The following is a 22830-nucleotide window of genomic DNA, read 5'->3' as shown; positions in this document are numbered from 1 at the left end:
GAATCTTTAAAGATCGCCTGTGGCAGAAAGCATTATTCTTGTTGTTGAGCTGGATTATTCTAAAAGGTGGACATACTAGCACAAGAAATCGAAACACATATCCATCTAATTAAAAAGATCACCAATTAACTTGTTAAATAATTACTTTATGTCACACATTGCAATTTACGAATTGTAGCCGGTGAGTTTGCAAGACGACACTTGAGTCTCCAGGATGGCACCACTTTCGAGATATTTCCACGAGTGTGGGACGAAATACATGGGCGTTCCAGTTACTTTTGGACTTCAGTGCATAAAAAAGTGTTTTGTTTAAAAAGTAAATGGAACAACAGTTCATTTTTATGGCGAGTTTGATAACGCATATCTGCAAATTGGTGTCATTCTGCAAATTAATTCCAAGCAGATACGCCTTGCAAACTCACCAGCTACAATTTGCAAATTGCTATAAGTGCCATAACCTAATTAAGTAAAAAGTTAACTATTAAATCTTTGTTAATTAGTTTATTCTGTGTTTCGATTTCTCGTGAAACTAGTGTCGGCCTCTGAATAATGCAGCTCAAGGACTAGAATTATGTTATCTGCATCAGGCGATCTTATAACGTAAAACTGAAAAATTATCACCACGTATATAAGAACCGAGAAAGTGAGAGGATTATCAAACACCGTATCGTAGACACGTGGCAATATCGGCACGTCCAAGATAACAGCAGCAACATTTTGAAAGTGTATGTGTGGCAAAAATTAAGGCGGCATATTAACGGCGGGTACACAAGTTGAAAAGAGCGAATTCTTTTTCGTGTAAAGTCATCGATGGTTGACTTACGCAACTGCCATCATATTATTTTATACAGAAAACTTCAAAGATTTCACGCATGTCGCGATCGTGGTGCCGATCTAATACAGCTGCTTCTTAACTTAAAATGTAGCTTGCGTTTATACAGCGTTCGTGCGCTGTAGCGGATTTTAACACGATAGCGTTTCGGGCGCCGTGTCGCAGAAAATACGGCGTCGGCAATGCCGCCCGCGGCCGAGAAAATAATCCCTAACCACGCAGGCCCTCCAAATATATTTTACCACCAAAGTTGCTCACACTTTGTCTTGCATTCTTTACAAAGTTATCCCTCGGATTTTTCAGAGTGACAGCCCACAAACAGTTGTCATGAAACAAAACACTGACAGCGCATGCCTTTTATACTAAATCGTCTCAGGCTGAAATATTAAAGGTGCAAACAATAAAAGAAGGCCGGCCCACGAAAGAGGCCGCGTTTCTACCAAAAAGCGCGCCTTCGTGCATAGCGTTCACCGCCAACGTTTCCCGGTAAACGTTACGGTTACATAAGCTGCAGTTGCCGGGAAGACGTGAGAAACAGTCAAGGATCTTTGAATGCTATCGCGTTCCACTCTGAAGGCGCAGCTTAAGCGTCCTCAAAATTTGTGTTAGAATTGTGAATAGTGTGCGTATATATATATATATATATATATATATATATATATATATATATATATATATATATATATATACTATTGAGAAAGGTCGGTCCACCGACCGAAACTGTTGTGTATATAAACCAAATATAACCGCGAAGTTGTGCTTCTCATCTTTCTAAATACGCTGGGCCCATTTAAAAATGCTGTTACTATATATAAAAATGAGAAGCGCAACTTCGCGGTTATCTTAGGTTTATTTAACCAACAGTTTCGGTCGGTTGACCGACCTTTTTTTATATATGTACGCGCTGAATTCCTCAGGTCAACAGACATGCTCGCCGTATCGCGATGCACCGGGGCCGGTATTTTGTAGCGATGCCTTATGACTTCTATACTAAAAGTATACTATACTATAATTTTTTTTTAACTTCTATACTAGTCTTATCATCCACCGCCCACGGCCGGCTGATCCCGTTGATAACGCGAGCGGACCGTCGCTATGACCACTGACAAAGCGCGACAAGCGCGAAAAGGCATTAGCATCGGAAAGGCATCGCTACAAAATACCGGCCCAGGGCACGGTGTAAGATATATACTCCTTACACCGTGGCCCAGGGCCGCGATTTTGTAGCAATTCCTTCTCCGACGATATTCCTCTGAGCACTTTTCTCGCTTTGTCGGTGGTCAGAGCGACGCCCCGCCCGCGTTATCAAAGCGATCAGCCGGCCGTGAACGGTGGATGATAAGAGTGGCATATAATCGAGCGGAAGGCATCGCTACAATATCGCGGCCCAGGGCCGGTATTTTGTAGCGATGCCTTTCCGGTGCTAATGCCTTTTCGCACTTATCGCGCTTTGGCAGTGGTCAGAGCGACGGTCCGCTCGCGTTATCAACGGGATCAGCCGGCCGTCAGCGGTCGATGATAAGACTAGTATACTAGTCTTATCATCCACCGCTCACGGCAAAAAAAAAAAAAAAGAAAGCACCGATTCACTCGCACACCGGTCAAATCTAGGAGCAAGACGCGGCTCTTTCTGGCTTGCTGCAAGCATATACCTAATGATGCGAACGCTGTCGGCAATGCAAGATAGATGGCAGATAGATCGAACCGCGTATCGAAGACAAGTTCTTCGTTGGCGACTTCACTCGGTTTCGCCGTACGTGGGATCTGGTATTTATCTGGCCTCTTGGTCAAAAAACGGCCCTTTCGTGCGAAACTGTGCTCTGGGCCGGTATTTTGTAGCGATGGCTTTAATGTCATAATGCCTTTTCGCGCTTATCGGGCTTTGTCAGTGGTCAGAGCGACGGTCCGCTCGCGTTATCAACCTTGATATCGTGAGCGGACCGTCGCTCTGACCAATGACAAAGCGCGATAAGCGCGAAAAGGCATTATTACTTTAAAGGCATCGCTACAAAATAGCGGCCCTGGAGGACGCTCTTTTCTGCGCCTGTCATTCTTTTCCCCTCCTTTATAGTTCGCGTCTTAAACGTCGATAAAAGCATATCCCAGCAACAAGTAATGATATTCTAAGGAAAGTTTGCACCCTTTGGGGTGTATCTTGTCCCCAAACAATAATCGTCATCCGTCTTGCTTGTGTTTCCTTTCTTGTAAGTGCTGCGCTCGCTGCTTTCCTGTCACGCGTGCAACACGCATGCCATTCGTGACCTGGAAGTACCGGGCGCGTAGTGTTAAAAGGTGCAAGCTTTTCGTATATAGAGTGGAGTTACACTGAACACCCTTTCTTGAAGGGACACTAAAGAGAAATGCTGACTCTGTTTATACATAGATAGTATTCATGACAAACGCTACTTTTGTTGATTGCGTGGTAATAGTTTGATTATTGGAGGATTAATGACGGCCAAATTCGAATTTTTGAATTTCTCGCCGAAATTTCAGGGTCGATACGCCAGTGTGACGTCACGGATTGCAGTGTATTTCGCATTTCGGCCGTTGTGGTTGAGTAAAAGTTATTGAAACTTCCTAAGTTCAGTCTTTGTCTCTTTAGAATGCATTGTAATTCATTTTTACCGATTACAATCTAACTAGGCCCAGGCAGACGCCGTCAAAGTTGGTGACGTCATGGCCAGCTGGTGCGAGGATTTCAAGGCGGCGTCGCCACCGGTCTTTCGTTTTTTTGCGTCTTTTCTGGCTTACCAATCGCTTCCTCGCGGTAAGAGTTACTACGGAAGGCTAACTTACTAACACAGCTAAAATCATTTTTCTTTTTAGTGTCTCTTTAAGGGTTAATCTAATAAGAGTGCTCGTAATAGCATCCTAAGAGTGCTCGTCTGGCGGTAAACCGATTAACATATTTGAGGATATGTTAAAAAAGTTTATAGTGTGCTGGCTTACTCAGATGCTAGGGCTCTTAATATCGCCATTACCGCAATGTCGCTCTTAGCGAAGGAAATCGTGCATATCCCACGCACTGTGGAAAGCGGTGTAAGCGAAGCTTCGGTGAGCCGGCTGGACAAATTGGCGCGCCACGACACGATACGAGACGCGCAGTGGATTTTGGCGACGAACGCGTCCCGCAACCGTCCTCAGCCATGGCGCGAACTTAAAAGAAACGTGACACAGTGGCGCCACCGAACACAGCGTCTAAACTTGCGGACGCCACAAAGAAAGCGTCGCTCATCACGGCCTCCCAACCGCAGCCACATTTGTCCCACTGAAACTGTACAACCGTGGTTCATCAAATATGGTTGCAAATAAACGGCGGCGCGGCGGCATTGGCTTCTTTTTCAGGTGTGACTTTTATCTAGCTAGCACGGCGTGCTCTCTCATTTTATTGCGATATATGGACACTCCAAGCGCATTTTTTGCCGTCGCCGTCGTAGTGATGTTCCGTATAAAGCCCAACGGCGATAAAATCGTCGCCGCGCGACGTGCGTTATGTGTGCGAGTGAAAACGTGCGAGGGTGAGCCGGCAACAGCAGCTTAATCTCGCCCACGCGAGAGAGGAAGGCGGCCGGAAGCGCACGGTCTTCGTTCACGCGCGAGGCACGGGGAAGAGACGACAGAGACGGGAGGGGGGGGGGGGGGGGGGGGGCGAGGGTGCGTTCTGCTTACGCGGCTGCTGCTCACGGAGCTATCTTGAAAGCGATCTGCGACGCTGCTTACGCGGCTGCTGCTCACGGAGCTATCTTGAAAGCGGTCTGCGACGCGGCTGAAGTGTGCGTCCGCGGGAGCCTTCAAAGCGATCGAGTGCCGGTAGCTTCGTATGCGCGCTTTCGACGTTTAGTTCGCGTTGAAGCGAGAGCCAGCGCGAAGGTCAATTTGCTCGCTGCCGCTGGCGCGCTTTCTCGCTCCAGCGTTTTGACGAGCTCCCGCGGTCATCGAGTGAGATGTGTTCATGTTTACTTGTGCGCGCGTGACACCGTGCTTGTTTATTTAGTTATTAAGCGAACATTTACAACTTTATACGGCCGATAAAACTACTATCCTTACTTCGTATAGCTGTCTACTAATTTGCTATTGCAATCGATGATTCGCCTTTTGGGAGAAACTGCGACTTTTTTTTGCTAAATTGTTGCTTTGCGACGCGACCCACGCCAAGAATCCACTTGCATGAGGAAAGCTGGTAAGGGTGTTCGTCTGTCTTTCCGTCCATGCGTCTGTGACCTAATTTGATAGTATACATACTTTAGTTGGGCAATTAATTTGAAATGAGTTGCTGAGGGAATTATAGGTTCGGTGTTATGGTCCAACACTTTTTTTACACAAGCTATGTATTCCTATAAGTAAAAACATATCAAATGATATGTTATCAGCACTAGTTTACACAGGATATCGCACTGAATGCGGATTTAGGTCAGAGTCTTCTTGAAGAGCTTGTTGAAGTGCATCCCAAAATATGATGGCATCTCTGCAGCGTATAAAACAATGTTCAGTAGTTTCGCGTACATCGCATAGTGGATAGAAAATCGGGCTGCTGCGTGGATTTTCGCCGTTTGAAAACCGCTATCAGACGCACAACTCGCTCCTTCATTAAGCGACAGCTTGTACTTGGCAAGACAGCCGACGACGGCAGCGACATGGCTGAACCCTGGGGGTGTAGGCAAAGAAGTGCCTTTCACGACCGTGTCAGCTGACATTATGAAGCTTGCGCATCTAAATTTTTACCTTCTTTGGTCTGGTTCCTCAATAACTACCTTTATTTCCTTTTTTTTATGGAACGAGTTAGAAACAATTAATCTTGTTTTTTTTTCAGTTTTTTTTTCTTCTTTTTTATTTCCTGCGGTCTGACTAGTAATCTTGGTTTAACTTTATCCACATCAAGCCTATATTGTCCTTTGGTCCGTAGCAGTTTGGTACCAGTTACAGGTCTATTATGGCAGCTCTGCATAAGTTCATTGAAACGTCCTGAATATTAAGCTGCTAGGGGTGCCGACCGTGGTATATTCTAATATGATTTTGTGAAGTATGCCCCATATGTTATGTTGCCATTATGTTATGCAATCTTTGCTTTTCGATTGTTTCTTTCATTTGTCGTTATTATGTGAACTTTTCACCACCTTCTGTCTGGCCGAGCCCCCTCGTGGTTAGGAACCATGTCTTGAGGCCACTACAGCATCGAAGAAAGACCTGACATCATGTGTGTGAGCCACTAAGGCATCATGCAAGACGCACCGTTGGTAAGCGCCCTTACTTGGGCGCTTACCAACGTTTATTTATTATCGTTCGACCTAAGCTGTCGTACAGAGGTGTTTGGAGGTTGAGCAGTTGGTTGTCGCTGGACTTTTTTCTTATTGTTCTTGCGTTTCTTTTTTTTCCTTTTTTTTCCTTTTTTTTTCCTTTTTTGTGCGTGTGCTCACGTGACCCTTGTGCCGTTGCATACTTACAAATCTTGATGGTGGCAAATTGAAATCATGTAATAGCGTGGTAGAAACTGTCGAATATTAAGTTACTCATGGCATATGTTGTCATGAACTCCACTTGCATTGGTCTAAAGGTTCATTCACACCAGGCCGACACGACACCGATTTTGGTCAGCCGACTGTTGGCGACAGCTTTTTCCTTTCTTTAAACCGTTAGCCACAGTGTTTTCCATCCTGTAAACTGCTGTCGCCAACAGACCAAAATCGGTGTCTTGTCGGCCTAGTGTGAATGAGCTGAGCCTAAGAGGGTGTGTATTAAAGCACTGCACGGGCCACGTAAAGCGTTCTCGGTGGGCCGTGGCCTGATGCCCTCGCACCTGCGCCGGCCTCGGGCTTGCGGCCCCGGGCCCGGCCCGGCCCGAGTCCATTCTTTGATGGGCCTAGGTCGGGCCTTTGCGCTGCATGCGGGCGTTCTGCATAGTCCCAAGGCATTTTGTGCAAAACTAAAGGGATGAGTTGGACAAAATGCTCTTGATTACCTTAAGGAACAAAAAAAAAGCGGTAGAAGTTTAATTTCTTCTTTCTGTTTCAACAAAAAACAATCTTTCCTCTCTCTAAAGAAAAAAAGGGGGATACTAATAGCCACTCTTGATACGATTTGACTGCTACTGCTTTCGCAATTGCACTGTTACCACTTTCAATACGATTATTTTATAGCAATTGCCCCATTTTACTGTTTTTTTTTATTTATTGCACAAATGGAAGGCAGTTTAGTGGTCAGTGCAGTACTCATCTATGGCTTCCACCTTGACTGCATGAGCAATGTTGTTCGTGGCACTAAATTAGTGGATGAGAAGTGCTTCGTCGTAGGTTCGGCTGTGTGGCAGCTCACCCGCACGTAACTTTGGTGTTAAGGAAATTTGCTGCCTTCAATTTCAAATGAAATAACGGAGAAAATGCTCTTAACTGTGACAGCCTGATGATATTGGGATAGCTTAATCATACTGTGCACGACCATTGCCTCCTTCATTATTTTCGTGCACAAGTCGGAATATCATCATCATAATCAGCCTGTATTTATGTCCACTGCAGGATGAAGGCCTCTCCCTGTGATCTCCAATTACCCCTGTCTTGCGCTAGCTGATTCCAGCTTGCGCCTGCAAATTTTCAAACTTCATCACCCCACCTAATTTTCTGTTGTCCTCGACTGCGCTTCCCTTCTCTTGGTATCAATTCTGTAACCCTAATGGTCCACCGGTTATCCATCCTACGCATTACATGGCCTGCCCAGCTCCATTTATTTCTCTTAATGTCAATTAGAATATCGGCTATCCCCGTTTGTTCTCTGATCCACACCGCTCTCTTATACCTCTGACACACGGGCAGCTCTAAAGTCCTTTAGGTAAGGGGACATCTACCAGAAAGGCGTTCAAGCGCAGTGACACACGACAAAGGAGTATCTCCCTCCAGGCAAAGTTCCTTTGCGGGAAAGAAGATCGGTCATCTACTTTTCGAGTGGAAAGGTGTACTCTTGCATACAGCGTGCACAACTCATCAATAGACGAAAACGTGTTATATAACTACGGTGCCCCGTAAGTATTTTTTTTTACCTTGGAAAATGTATTAATCTTTAGCGGTAATGTGATTTGTCAAACAGTAAAGATTTACTCTACCTATACTCTCAAACGCTCGCACCACGTCGCTAGCGCCATCATGTTGAATTCCGAATATGGGCATTATAAGGAATAAAAAAATGGAAAAAAAGTGTTTTTAGGTTCTACAATCACTAAATGTAATCTGTATGGGCAGCTTTTTGTAAATGTTTTCTCTCTTGCTGCTTGAAAAAGCAACGCGTTTTGTTTTTGTTTTTTGTTTTTCTTTTTTTGGCGGCATTTATCTGTGGAACCACCTAAAGAAGTTAGTGTGATGCCGTGTGTCATCGGTGCAAAATCTTTTTGAAAGGGTCCTTCAGAGTAACAAAAGGGGTTTCCTGCAAAGGACTTTACTTTTGCCCGTGTGTCAGGGGTATTATTGTCTCTTAACGTTAGGCCTAGCATGTTTCATCCCATCGCTCTTTGTGCGGTTCTTAGCTTGTTCTCGAGCTTCTTTGTTATCCTCCAAGTTTCTGCGCCATATGTACACTTAGAATGCAATGATTGTACACATAGAATGCAATGATTGTACACATAGAATGCAATGATTGTACACTTTTTTTTTTTCAATGACATTGGTAAGCTCCCAGTCAGGATTTGGGGATGCCTGCTGTGTGCACTCCAACCCAATTTTATTCTTCTGAAAATTTCCTTCTCCTGATCTGTGACTAATTGACCTAGAAGTCGGAATATGCACGTTTTATATTTAAGCTCCTTTCGCTTGCTGTACATCTAATATGATTTTACACTTTTTTTCTTGCTGCACGAACTATTTATTATCAAAATACATTTAACAGTTGTGTATACTAATCCGCATAGTGTTAACATAAAGTATACGCAAGATTTTTAAATAAAACTCCCTGCCAGAAATATATAACCCGGACTTAGCTTTTGATCAACTTTTTCATGTAAGCTGTACACTTGCTTAGCAGAAAAACGTGTTTACGTGGCAAAGCTACGATAAGATTGTGAGGCACGCCGTAGTGGGGGACTCCGGAATAATTTTGACCACCTTGGGTTGTTTAACGTGCACCCAATGTACGGTACATGGACGTTTTTGCATTTCGCTCCTATCGAAATGCGGCCGCCGGGATTAGATCCCGAGACCTCGTGACTAGCAGCGCAATGCCATAGCCACCAAGCAGCCACAGCGTCTACGACAATAAAGCATCCAATGCGTTGTCACTGCAGTGTTACTTTGACGTATTTCGATATACCACCTGAGCCAGTATTCCAGTACTGTTCCTTTTCCAGTACGTGACCGCTTTTTAGTAGTACCAAACATGCACACTCTCTCTCTCTTTTGTACGCCTTCGGAAAAATCGGACTTGGGTTTCTTGATGGAACCATATCTGTTGAACCGCAATTCTACAGCTTCGGTGAGACAAAGCTGGCTGCGGCTGGTAGGCCATGTTGGGAGAAGGTTTCTTTGTGGCGACCGAAGGTTTAGATTGCTGTTTGACCTGCCGTTTCGCTGTCCATCTTGTGGGGCCAAAACTACCATTACATGCTGCATAATAAACATCATTTAGGGGCGGGTGATATATATATATATATTACTCTTAACGAAAAGGCATTAAAGGGGCTCTGAACCACCCCTCGGGCTTGGTGAAATAACATAGTTCGTGGGTAGCATACGCTGCTGTGAAGATCTCAGCCAAGTCTTACTGTCGAACGCGATGCGTGGAGATCGCAAGCGGAGCGCGAAGTCACCTTCCTTTCCCGGACCTGGGCTTGGAGCCACGGATCCGGGCCAGGCTCGGGCTTTGAACGGTGACTCATGCCTAGGCCAGTGCAGTGCTCTGGTGTGAAGCATTGTTTAAAAGAAGGGGGGGGGAATCCGCAACTCGAGAGTTTGGTGTCGATTTTTAAAACATGTACAATTAAAAAAAGAAAAATCGGTAGTATTGCCTGAAGGGCGAAGTACTGACAGCGATATCAAGGTTTAGCGTTGGCGCGACGCAGCACGCAAGGGAACTGCTGCTGGGTAGAAGTGCCCTGGCAGCTGTCGTGATGGTGAGCGTCGCCAGTGGTGTCGCACCTCGATGGTGCACGAGCTGAGACCGACAGGAAACCGTCGGAGTTAGTGTGCGCCTAGTGACTTGACGTTAGCTTGGTATTTACTGCCGGTTCCCCTCATAGCAGCGCATGTGCACAGAAGCTCAGCAGGAACGCAGTGGCGTACACACAACGCTCATGCCAGCAGCGGAAGGCAGAACGCTGCCCTGGCTCCGCCACAGATGCGATTGGGCGTAGCGTTGACATGTGCGTCGACTTCGCTTCGCTGCCAAGTGCATTCCGCATCTCTGAAGGCCTTCTAGCACTCCGCGCATGAGCCACGCATGCGCCACCGAGCGGGACAGCGTGGCAACGGCGGCGTCATTATTGCGCCTCGAGTGTTCGCATAATTGCTATTGCAATAATGAATTTGCCTTGGATAACGATCGGCTTCAGCACTGTATAGTGCAGATATGATCGCTGAAGTTCGTAATTAAAACTTTACGGTATTTAATAATTATGCTTTTGTAAAGTTAGGAGCTGCAAATCTCCGCCAGATCAAAAAACACAGTGGCGCCAATGCCGGTTGTGCAGTTTCGGTAGCATTCTTTTATTAGTTTTTTTTTTTGCAACGAATTTAAAGCCTTAACATCGAATACCGCGTAATTATCTGTAGGAGGTATACACCCGTGCAGGAAGAACCTTTTGCTGTCACCGGTCTCTCTTGTCATAGCCTTGACACCAATGTGTGGGCATCTACTATTCTTATTTTACTCCGTTTTTATTGATTGATTCACCTTTTCGTTGAATGTCAATGCACGTGTACTTGAAACAATTTTTTTTAGGAAACCAACGATACATAATGTGAAAGACGGGGTAGAGGTTTTCTTGTTAACATGACTTTTGAAGTGCGTGTTGACAGTGCCATAGCTTGTGTCCACACTTTGTTCAGCATCAGTGGTTGTTTTTTGCTGGCACTTGTAGGAGCAGTATTGCTGCAACAGCGCCATATGGTTGCTGTAAGCCAAGGTGCCATAGCATCGGATAGGACGCAGTGCTGGGCAATGTATTATTAACACTGGAGTACCTTTTGTGCATAGAACATGCTCAGTGGCATTCTTGCACCTTTCTTTATGTGTTGCATAACTGTTTGACTAATAATTTGTTTCAGAACGCAGTCGATAGAGAAACAAAAGCAGGCTTTCGAAGAAACAACAAGAAGCCTAGGACAGCAGCTCATTGACAAAGATCAAAAAAGGTAACTAATTCATCTTTGCCTGGTGCTACTTGTGATGTATACCACGATGGCTTTTCAATTACAGGTATGAACCACTTACACACTATGTTCACGCAGTAGTGTGTACGCCTTTTCTTACTATATGTTCCCTACACAGATATGGCTCTACTTTTTTTAAGATGACAAGAGAAAAAGAGAAGGGTGGATAATGCATTGAATATTGGACAAGGGGGGCAGTAGATTTAGGACTGGACTTGTAGTGTGGTCGTCTTATTGTCATTTGTATCATCAGTGTATCATTCTTCGATTGTCAGTGTACCAGTGATGCAGCAATGGATTTTGATCAAAGGTGGTTAGGTTGTTAACAACAGCAGACATTCTTTTTGTTCTTTTCCCCCCTAATTTTTTTAAACCTACCACATAATTTGCAAATCCTGTTTATGCCTGTGAATGATGCAGCTGACATTCGCTGCTAAAGTGTCGCTCTCAGTTGTTCATATGCTGATATTGTTCTCATTGGCCAATGTGGCAAAGGCTACTGCTGGTTTAACAGAGGATAATGCAGATCATGATACCATGAGATGATAAGTCCATCAAAGTGATGATTTTGGTGACCTGATCATCTACGTGCATCATTTTCTATTCTGAGGTTGCAAAAAATTTTGTCAAGGCGTTCTCACCTTGTTAGTATGACCTGGCATAAACGTGCATGCACTGTTTTGGATCTGAGCACCTATTTACCGTGAACGCACAACACCTCTCATGGCCTATCCCTCATTGAACTCAGCTAGCGAGCTTTCAAGATGCGTTTAAACAAAATTTTCAACGATGTGCAATGGCTGCGGCCTTTTTTCTATTTGAAGTCATCCGCTCTCATGTAGTACAATGTTTAAAAAAATCATTACGTAGAAAAATCGGACAGAAGTCTCTGTCAGTAATATTAGTTCTATCGTGATGTTTTGATTCATGAATGAGACAAACTGCTTAAGCGTGGTATAAGACCGAAATGAACATGTCGGCATTGCACACAATCCATTGTTATCGTTCAATCGCGAAAGATGTACCGCACAAATTAAAATGGGTTATTTTGGTTACATGGATTACTTTCTTATGGACGACAAAATTGACACAAAACAATGTTTTCTTTCGTTTTCTTTTTTTTTCCCTCAATGAAAGTGTTACTTCGTTCTGTGCGTCCTAAAATGCCGGTGATGAAGAAGAGATAAATGCGGGAGTTCCTCCTTTCCCAATGATAACAAACAGAATACATTGTGTGCTCACTGCTTGATACCTGCAGGCAATATTGTTGACCCTAGGGTGGGTCCAATCGTCGTGTATAAGAAGTTTACTTATAGGTGATAGCTTGTATATGCGAACCTCGGCGCTCTTTCGGTAGTGTCTGTATATGTCTGGCTCCCAACAACCATCGAAAGCTTATCGAAAGCAAACTTGAGTGTTTCCGTGAGTTGTAGTTAGCTAGCCGTCAAAGCAATCTGAAACTGAAACTGAGGATATAACACAAACCAATGGTTGTCGAAGGGCAACAGAAAGGAGCGCTGTAGCTGGGGGCAGGAAGTTTCATATTATTCTCACTTGGTCACAATATATGTTGCATGCTAAGCTCGAAAAAGGCTAAATAATTTTTATTTCCACGCTGCCACAGTTGCAAGTGCGTCAGAACATGCTTAACAGTTGTTTTTCAAGCGTTTAGACTTTTGTCGAAAACGTGCGTAGATGCATTGCTCTCGTTCGCCTCCAGGTCGCTGTTGGAATCCGACCTGAAGATTGAGCGCGAATGGCGGGTGTCGCTCCAGGCCACGGTGGCTGAGCAGCAGGAGGACGCCGCGAAGCTGCAGCGTGGCATTGACGCCTACCAGCAGATGGCACAGGTCTGTCTCCTCCTCCTGTGCCTCTCTGACTGCTAACTGGGACCCTGTATAGTAAAACGATCTTCATTGTTACGTTGATGATTAGACTACTTTCAGAACATTACATACAAAATAGTTGTTTAGAATATCAGGAATTATTAATCATGGTGTGTTTCACAGCTCCGATGTCTTCTACATTTATCTGCACACACGCCCAAAAGCGTAGAAGCACATTTATGCGCTGGAATGCGTGATCATATCGAATAAATGTAAAACGTCAACGTAAAACTTGTAACTGGTAACATTCCGATGCCAGCGTGCAGCACAACTGAACTGCAGAGGACAACAAAATAAGTTGAATGTGTGTTCTTAACGAATCTGTGCCAAATTATGGAAAAATCTGCGTATAACTCGTACGGGGAAGAAATAAAAATGATAGAGCAACAACACAAGGATATGAACATGGTTCACGAGACGACCGCTGTGTACGAATTTTCTTCTCTCTGTATTCTAGTCAGGTAAAAAAAAAAAAAAAAAAAATTACTAAGCCAGATTCCCACGACGTGAGCAGCTGCAACATCAGATTCTCCTCTAGTAATGTTCAGAAGCTCTACGATTTGAAGTATAGTTTATTTTACAGCCGGCATGTGTTGCGACGTGTACTAAGTGCGCCTAAAGCTCAGGCAAGATGGATAGGGGAGACTGCCAATCAGCGCCAGCGCGAGCAGGCAACCAGATAGCGCAACGCAAAAGAAAGCGTGGATATCTTAAGAATCAAGGGGTCTGGTGGTTCGGGATCGCGAGCTTCCAGCGCTGCCAGACATTTGTGTTGCATCCTTCCACCATCATATAACGAGAGCATGACAACAGCTATTAATAAAAGAGGGAAATCTGGTACTCCAGTCGCTCAACCAACTGTGGGAGGATTTTTTCTGCGACTTGGCGTGCCTTCGTTAAAAAAGCACGCTGCGGCTTCATTTATTGTACCTTGTGATTCAGCTGTGTTGCATGCCAGTCGTACATTTCTTTAGAGCAATTGAGTCTTTTACATTTAGAACTTATTTCATTCTATTAGGCAATTTCCAGTGCATAAGTAAGTCACGACACTTTCATGAGTATGTGTTTCACTCGATCTGGGTCACCTTAGATATGAATAGCGGGCGAGAGTTGAAGGCGAACTGCAACAAAATGTTGGACAGCTTAATAATAATAATAATAATATATATTTAAAGGAGCCTGCGCGTAAAGCTTTGCGTTTTGAACAGGAGTGGATGCGCCACAAGAAGCTCGCCTAACATACGCGTTTTTGCTGGAGAAACTAAAAAAAAAAAGTCACAGTTTCGCTCGAAAGGCGCAGCATCAATTGCGATAGCAAATTAGTAGAGAGCTATATGGAGTAAGGATAGTAGTTTTATCGGCTGTATAAACTTTGACACATTCGCTTACTAACTGAATTAACAAGCATGGTGTCAGCGCCCACAAGCAAACATGAATAAATCCCACTCAAAGACCGCAGACAACCGTTGTGAAAACGCTGACGTGAGCAAGCGCAGCAGAAGCAGCGAGCGAATGTTCATGCGGTATATCGCTTCGACGGTAACTGAGCGGCGAATGCACAGCACATACAAAGCTATGAGCCATCTACAGATCGCTTTCAAAATACAGTGCAGGCAACCGCCGCAGCCGGGCAAAGTACAAGTACACACTTGCGAGCAGAGTAGAAGACTCCCCCCCCCCCTCCCTCCTGCGCTGCCTTCCCGCTTTCCTCCTTTCGCGTGCGGGACGGAGTCGCTAGTTCGCTTGCGCCGTTGGTGCCGCAGCACAACGTCGCCCCCGCCCGCCTCCTCCCTCCCATCCCCCCGCAGCCTTTCGCGCGACGGTCACGTTTGCTCTCCGCCGTGCGTTCGCTCTCCGTGAAAGCGTGCATCTCTCGTGCGCTTTCACTCGCACATACAGCATACGGCGCGCGGCGACGATTTTATCGCCCTTGGACTTCATACGGAACCTCACGGCGACGCCGATGGCGACAGCGACGGCATAAATCCGCTTGAAGTGTTCACATAATTGCTATCGCACTAAAAAAAAAAGCTGCCGTCATTACTGCTCGCCTGAAGTGACGCACGACCCAGAAAATTCGCGGCTCCTCGGCAGATTACGCGGTGCCCGCGGCTGCATGCCTGCGACGCGCTGAAAATATCGGAGGCGACGTGATGCGATTTACGTCATATCCGCTGACCACCAGGTGCACGGGTCTTCTGCTTAGGTGCTATGTAAATGCTGCTAATAGGAAAATAAGAAAATGACCATCTCCATAGGTCTGCCAGAACTGCTTCCAGTATGTACTATACTCATTTATAACCAGTTTAACCAAAGTGAAATTTCGTTGCAGTTTGCCTTTAAAATAGGCACCATACGAGCGCTGTCTGACAGCTGTAATTATTTAAAAACGGGAAAAAAATATACCGGGTAAATAATACACAATGCGTCGAACAAGGTAAAGTGTATTTAATTTAGAAGACGCCTGGCTCCCCCATGGGAGCCTTGTTTACAATAGAAAGTTTTAGAATAGGGGCCCCAAAAGTTAGGGGCTCCAAAGAGCTTTGCGGGTGTTAGCGTTGGGGCATACAGGAGTGAAAAGTTTTCGAATGGGGCTTTGCGTTTGCGAATAGTGTCTTGCGCTTGCGGCGCCACTACGGTGTCAAAGGAAAATTATTATACAGTTAAACCTGGATATAACGAAATTGACAAATTCCCGAAAACTTCGTTATAAAGAGGATTTCGTTATATGCAAGTTCGGCATGAAAATTCGAAAAAGAAGCGCTTACCGTATTTACTCGATTCTAACGCGCCTTCAATTGTAACGCACACCCGTTTTCCGTTTTCGTCGAAGCACTCATCCTTGGAATGTCTCACCAGGTACCGGATGCGTGGACGCGTGTCGTTTCGCACAAGCGCGAGGCATCGGAAACAAAGAGCGAGCGTCACGATCGCGTTGTAGCGTCGTACAGTGTTACAGTAGAACCCCGCTGTTACGTTCCCGGGAGCTGCGTTTTCCCGGCTGTTCGTTTTCGGCCGGTCCCGACACAGCTCCCATAGAACCCAATGCATTGGTAACCCCGCTGTTGCGTCGCAACTGTGGGACCGTTCCCGCATCATACGTTGCGAACTGCCACCCCGCGCCGGCCCGAGCGGCCATTTCGACTTTTCATGTCGCTTTGGCTTAGTGGCTTGACGATAGCATTGGCCGCCCAAAGTGCCGGGGGCGACAACTATGACGTATTTTCGGTTTCCGCCATAAAAAGTATGGCCCTTGAGATCCGTATTTGCTACATAAAGATGGTGTCTATGACGCGTTGTGGCCCTAAAATTGGTTTTGGCTCATAGATATCCCGTATAAACTCCAAGGGCGATAACGCAGTCGCCGCGCGCCGTATGCTGTATGTGCGAGTGAAAACATGCGAGGGGACCGACGACCGCGTCTAATCTCGCGCGCGCAAGAAAAGCAGGGAGGAAGCGCGCCTTCTTTCGTTGCGCTCGAGCACGTGCGCTCGAGGCACCAGCGAGCGAGCGAGGGGGGAGGGATAGCGGGGCGGCGTTGTACTGTACTCTGGCACCAACTGCGTACTGCGCGGCGGCGCGCGGTCGCGCGGCCCGTATCTTGAAAGCGATCTGCGTTGGGGCAGAGTCTAACAGTGTAGGTGTGTCGGCTGCTCGTAGCTTTGTGCGTGCTGTGTGTTCTCGGCGCTCAGTTTGCGTTGAAGCGATAAACAACAGCACGATGGTCACTTCGCTCGCTTCTCCAGCGGCACTTCCACACGCCGCCAGCGTTTGACAGCGCGCGTCCGCGCTCATCGAGTGTGATGTGTCACAGCGTGTACCAGCGCATCGGCAACATCAACTGGAAAAGGAGAGAGTGCCGGCTTGGCGGGCTAGGCCAGCTGCAGCAAGCGGCAGGATCAGGTTTGAATGAAGGGAGGGGGAAAGGTCACGCCCGCCGCCAGGTCGAGGGATGCAGGCCCGCCTCGCACACGCACGCACGCACACGTGCGCTCGCTTCGCATTCCGTCGCGGCGGACAAGGTGCTTCCGGTTGCCGCTCGCGCAAAAATGACAATATTTGGGGCGAAATCTCTAGGCTGTCGGAGGGGGAAATTCGTTATATCGAGGGGGTCTCCTGCTGCCACTTCGTTACGTAGAGGTCTCAAATACATGTGCTTCTATGGAGTAATGGCGGGGAATAGAAAAACTTCGTTATATCCAGGAATTCGTTATATGGAGGTTCGTTATAAGCAGGTTTAACTGTAAATAGTAAAATTAACTATACCATTTTATGATAAGAGTAATTTTGACTTTTCGTGTTCTTGCGTTTAATTACAATTTAAAGGTTATTCTATTAGCAGCAAATGATTTGTTGCGCTTAATTTTGAGTAACCAACTTTACGAGCCTTTACCAGCCAAGCTAATTCACGTTAGGCCTATGAGCCATGAAATCGACAATGGAATTTGGATTCAGAGGCGTCTAATGAATCAATCTTCATTACACACGTTAGCTAAGAGAAAGCAATAACCGCAGTCACTTCTCCTAGCTTACGAACTTCATGAGTTACCACAAATCGAGCACAGTTTGGTGCTCGGTCAGAGCCGTCGCTTTGATGGGTGCCGCCATGTTTGTTGACGCAAAGCTTTTGGGGCAGTCATCCGCCCTATGGTTTGTGAGTGGTGGCGCTGGCTAACACTCCCAGGTTTAGTTCTAGTTGTAAAAACATAAATATCCCAGAAAGTGGATGGGAAAACGGCTCCGTGGTAGCTCAATGGTGAGAGCATCGCACACGTAATGCGAAGACGGTGGGTTTGTTCCCCACCTGTGGACAGTTGTTTTTTCATCCATTTTCATTTTCCATTAATTTATCATTTCTTTCATTCAATTAATGAGTACAAGTAATTTCCCCTATGCTGTCCTTGGTGTTCTTGTTGTTGGCTTCTTATGATATGCTTATTAAAAATCGGGCCCCTCGGTTCCCTTTCTTCTCGTTCACTAAATAACGAGGGCTCGAATCCGGCAACAATGATGCCTTCAGGTAGCATATGTGGGTTTATTGACCAGTTGCCATCACCCAAAATGATCACGTGCTCGTGACGCCTGCGGCAGGAAGGATGTTCCACATCCGCCCTATGGTTTGTGAGTGGTGGCGCTGGCTAACACTCCCTGGTTTAGTTCTAGTTGTAAAAACATAAATACCCCAGAATGTGGATGGGAAAACGGCTCCGCGGTAGCTCAATGGTAAGAGCATCACACGCGTAATGCGAAGACGGTAGGTTCGTTCCCCACCTGTGTGGACAGTTGTTTTTTCATCCATTTTCATTTTCCATTAATTTATCATTTCTTTCATTCAATTAATAAGTACAAGTAATTTCCCCTATGTTGTCCTTGGTGTTATTGTTTGTTGGCTTCTTATGGTTACCTATTGAGGGACGCGACTGCTCCGCACCCGCTACCGACAGATGGCGCAAGTAGTCGATGGCCCAAATTCCTGGACATGCGAAATAAGCATTCAATTACCAACCGGTGCTGTTTGTGTGTATATGTTCTCCCTTCATTCTGTTTTAGTGCACCACAACTTGTCGTTTTGTTCAGGATTGTTTTCGTGCTGACATAGGGCGCATACTGCATGTCACGAGTACCCTAGGTCATGTGAGCCTCTCATAAACTACAGCGCCCACAACTGTAAACCTACCCGCCGCGGTGGCTCAGTGGCTAAGGCGTTGCGCTGCTGAGCACAAGGTTGCGGGATCGAATCCCGGCCGCGGTGACCGCATTTCGATGGAGGCAAAAATGCAAGAACGCCCGTGTGCTTGCGTTGTAGTACACGTTAAAGAATCCCAGGTGGTCAAAATTAATCCGGAGCCCTCCACTGCGGCATGCCTCATAATCAGAACTGGTTTTGGCACGTAAAAACCCAGAAAGAAAAAGAACTATAAACCTGTTAAGAATTGTATTGTCATTTCACTTTAATATTCGTTCTTGCCGTTCTAAGTTGTGTACACGTTTTACTGGATAGTTTCGCATGTTTTATTCTCGGTCGTGGCAGGCAGATTTCGATGGAGGCGAATTGCAAACATGCTCGTGTAGTACTCTGATTCAAGTGCACGAAAAGAACCTCAGGGGGTCAAAATTAATCTGCAGCCCTCCACCACGGTTTCCCTCATAACCCACTGTGCAGTTTCGAGACGTTAAACCCCACAAATTAATTTATGTGATAATGTTTACATCATCTTTGACGTCGTCTACGTTGTCGTGTTGTTAAGTGACAAGTTTTTTTTTTTTCTTTTTTTTCTTTAACGTAATCGAATGGTTGTCGCGACGTACGTGCTATTGGCGCCAAATGAAATGTGATTAGCGGAGCGCGAGGCACAAGGTACTTAAAACAACAATATTGCAGTAGTGCATATACCCTTGTTTCCTTCATCTCTCAGTTATCTTGATGATGGCGCAAAGTGTACCTTAGGTCACGTGCACCGAGGCTCGAGTTTCATTAAACACAGTTATTCACGTTATATTTTCGCTGGCGCCAAGAACATTTGTGTTAAAACAACGTTTTTTATTCACTTTATTTCATCTGATTGGTCGTGTGCTGTGCTACGCGCTTTTTATTAATGTCTCATAGTTCACGTAAATTCGATGTTATACTCAGTATTCCATCAGTAACCGAATGTAGTGTTATGTCTGCTTGAGTTGTGCTATATGTCTGCATGGCGGGTTTCAGTGTTAGTGTGCCGCCCAGAGGTAATCGGCGTATGTATGAACTTTGCTGTCGGCTCCTTCAAATATGGTACTTGATGTGCAGAAGTAGAATGCTGACATGGTGGGACCAGTGTGTATTTGCCTACATTTGTATCTCATTAAAAGGCTCACGTTGGACTGCACTCATAAGCTGGACGGGCTTCTTTTTTTTTCTTTCAGGATCACGAAAGGCTGAAAGTGGAGTTCTCTGAACTGGAAAGAAAGTGCGCCGAACACGAGCTCACATTAGAAGAGCTAGGCTGCCAGCTGAGCGAGTAAGACCCGGTTTCGCTATGCATGCCTTGTTTGGCGAACATGAGATAAACAACCATCACAGTGTACATATGTGTACTTCAATTGCAGTTATGGGATAGCGTTTGCCTTTCACTTCAAGACACGCGAAATAGGGTCGACCCTCTAAGTAGCCTCCCGAAACGATATAATAATTGCAGTAGTCGCAGAACAAACGTGGCTGCCTCAAATTTCCTGCTTTCTAGCTTTCTTTTTCATTCTTGCAGCCATTAGTATTGTTTAGGAAAAAAGAAAGATGATTATGTCGATCACTTACTCAAAGGGCGTAACATGTGCATGTTATTCCCTGTCGCTTTTTTTTTTTAAGCGATGCCTTTTTTTGGCATACCTTCTCGTGTTCTTGCGTGTCATCGTCGCTTTCGACTGTCTCGCCGAGTAGAAGTGGTTGCTGTCGTGGTCACTTTCGTGAGGTTTCGCTCTAATCGCCACCGGATGCGCGTTTCTGGAGCTGTGCCGAGCTCACTATCATTGCACATTGCCATGAACTCTTCGGCCGTCTACTTCGACGCATGAGGTGCCGAGTAACGAGATATCTCGCAAAAGTGCTAGTATCACCCAAAATGATCTCGAGAATATCGTCCCCCAATAACCTCTAGGTAGCAAAAATTTTTATGCCATTAAGGGTGTTGGTATGCCCCATTTTTAAGGTTGTAAAATATTGTTACTGTACACGAAAGCGAGCTCAAAATACGCCTGCGATGAAAGAACCATTGTAAACTGTTTTAATTATTCTATCTGATGAACACCGAAATATGTGGCAAGAGGTCTTGACAGCGGTAGTTATTAATTTTCCGCAGTTTTCGTTTCGTCTGTCGCAGCTATCGTGTTTATTTGCGACATGAAATCGTAAAAAAAATAAAACGTTGTTTGTACCCATGAACGATTCGACCTTACCCCTTAAGGGTAGAGGTGTTGGCCATGGGACAAACCAGCACCCTTAAGCATGGAGGAAGGAAAATATAGGAGGGAGCATTACGTTACGCAGCCAGCCATGGCAAGCGAACGCTTCGTGTAGCCAGCAGTGGTGGCCCAACACGTGACCTCTTGCGTCCAGATCACAGAGAATCGAGATTTGCCGAGTCGTTTAGTTACCGGTAGTTTTTATTCGGTGCGCGGTCGGCCGGCAGCGGCTCACATGCAGGAAGGAAAAAGATTTTTCCTTGTTTTGTTTTCTTTTCCTCTCTTTTGTTTTTGTTTATTTCAAGACTTTCAAATGGTTTTGAATCAGTATTGAAAAAAAAAATCAACCGGGAGTACTAGAACCTACCGCATGCTCTGACGTTTCCTCCATGCTTCACCACCATCACCACGTGTTCGGCCACCACAGTCGGCGAAAATTACATTGCGGTATGTTCCCTCCTTCTTTTTCCTTCCTCCATGCCCTTAAGGATGCAAATTTTTTTTGCTGTGTACCTTTCTGCGTGGTATTCACCGCCGTTGCTGATGACGATTACAGGATGCGTTCGTTTCCGAAATATGCTGCTCGTTTATCGTGAGGCACCGTTTTGTCTTGCCAGCTTGTCACAGCTTCGCTTACGCTGATTCCCACAGTGCATCGGACCTGCATAATTATTATTTTTTTTTTTTCAAAAGGGGTGTGGGGAGACGATGACGTCGTCCTATGAGCACGTAAACGTAAGTTGCGAAATTGCAAAATAATGCTTCTGGCAAATAGTTTAGCCGAGGCCGCCGCTGCCAGTTAGTATAGCGGCGTTTCAGTTGCATCAATAACTGTGTTTCATTCCATGTTCAATGCTCGATCATGCAGGAGGCGCAGAAAGTAAACGAGCTGCACTTACTTGCAACATTGACATTAAGGAGCCCTGGTGGGCTCATACGAACCATGCCAGTGCGTATGAGCCTACGGCGTCCTGCAGTAATTGCTACAAGTTGGTCATGCGTAAATGCACATAGACAGCACCACTGTGTTGTGTGGTACGTTTTATTTTCTGTGCCGCATGATGCGCTCATATTAAGCTTAATCCTTGTCATAGAAACGTGTATTGCCGAAAATTTTGATTCACAGCAGAGCGAAGTGAGCAGCCTCTAATTACTACCGGCCGTAGTATGGCTGGCGGCTGTGGCACGATGGCGAGAGTTCGATTCCCGTCATCGGCGGCCACATTCCATACTGGAGCAGAATGCAAAAGCGGCTGTGTGCTTAGATTTAGCTGCACGTGAAAATACCCCAGGTGGTCAGAATTATTCCACAACTTGGTACCCGGTAGACCGATTTACACCCTTCAGGGTGTAAATCGGTCTATAACGCAGTTTTACACTCGCAACGTTGCAAAGCGGGAGTTATAGACAGAAAACACCCTTTAGGGTGTAAATCGGTTTACAATATACGACGGCCCTCATGGCCCTCTGTGAAAATTTTGGGACATTGAATGCAATCAGCAAGGGCCCTAAAAGGCCAACTGCAACGGAATTTCACTTTGGCTAATTTGGTTATAGATGAGTAGTGTATGGGGACTACAGAAGCAATCTTGGCAAAGGTGCAAGGCTGGTAGTTGTCCAACTTCCTTATTAGCAGCCTATAAATACCACCTAAACTGACATAGCGTTCATCTGGTGGTTTGCGGATATGACAAAAGTCGTAGCGCGCCACCTCCGTGAATTTTCAGCGCGCTGCTGCATCCGCGGGCTGTGCCTAATCTCGGAGTTCAAGCCGAAGTGCCGCGCTGAGTCACGCGTCACTCCTGGCAAACTGTAATACCGGAGTTTCTGAGTT

The 22830-nt window shown here is 45.7% G+C and overlaps 1 protein-coding gene across 4 annotated transcripts in view; it reads left to right on the top strand.

The window, feature by feature from the left end:
• Positions 1 to 22830, top strand: part of LOC119436257 (RUN and FYVE domain-containing protein 2-like) — a 105014-nt gene that overhangs the window by 78695 nt on the left and 3489 nt on the right. For all 4 annotated transcript variants that reach the window (XM_037703050.2, XM_037703051.2, XM_049656545.1 and 1 more), the window contains 3 exons: positions 11071 to 11157; positions 12896 to 13025; positions 19965 to 20059. In XM_037703050.2, the coding sequence (XP_037558978.1) occupies positions 11071 to 11157; positions 12896 to 13025; positions 19965 to 20059 (312 nt within the window). The remainder of the gene's footprint in view (positions 1 to 11070; positions 11158 to 12895; positions 13026 to 19964; positions 20060 to 22830) is intronic.

Source organism: Dermacentor silvarum, chromosome 1, assembly GCF_013339745.2.
Source record: "Dermacentor silvarum isolate Dsil-2018 chromosome 1, BIME_Dsil_1.4, whole genome shotgun sequence".
In the NCBI taxonomy this organism is placed as follows: Eukaryota; Metazoa; Arthropoda; class Arachnida; order Ixodida; family Ixodidae; genus Dermacentor; species Dermacentor silvarum.
Note: the sequence above shows the minus strand (reverse complement) of the source record. Positions and strands in the feature narration are given on the sequence as shown.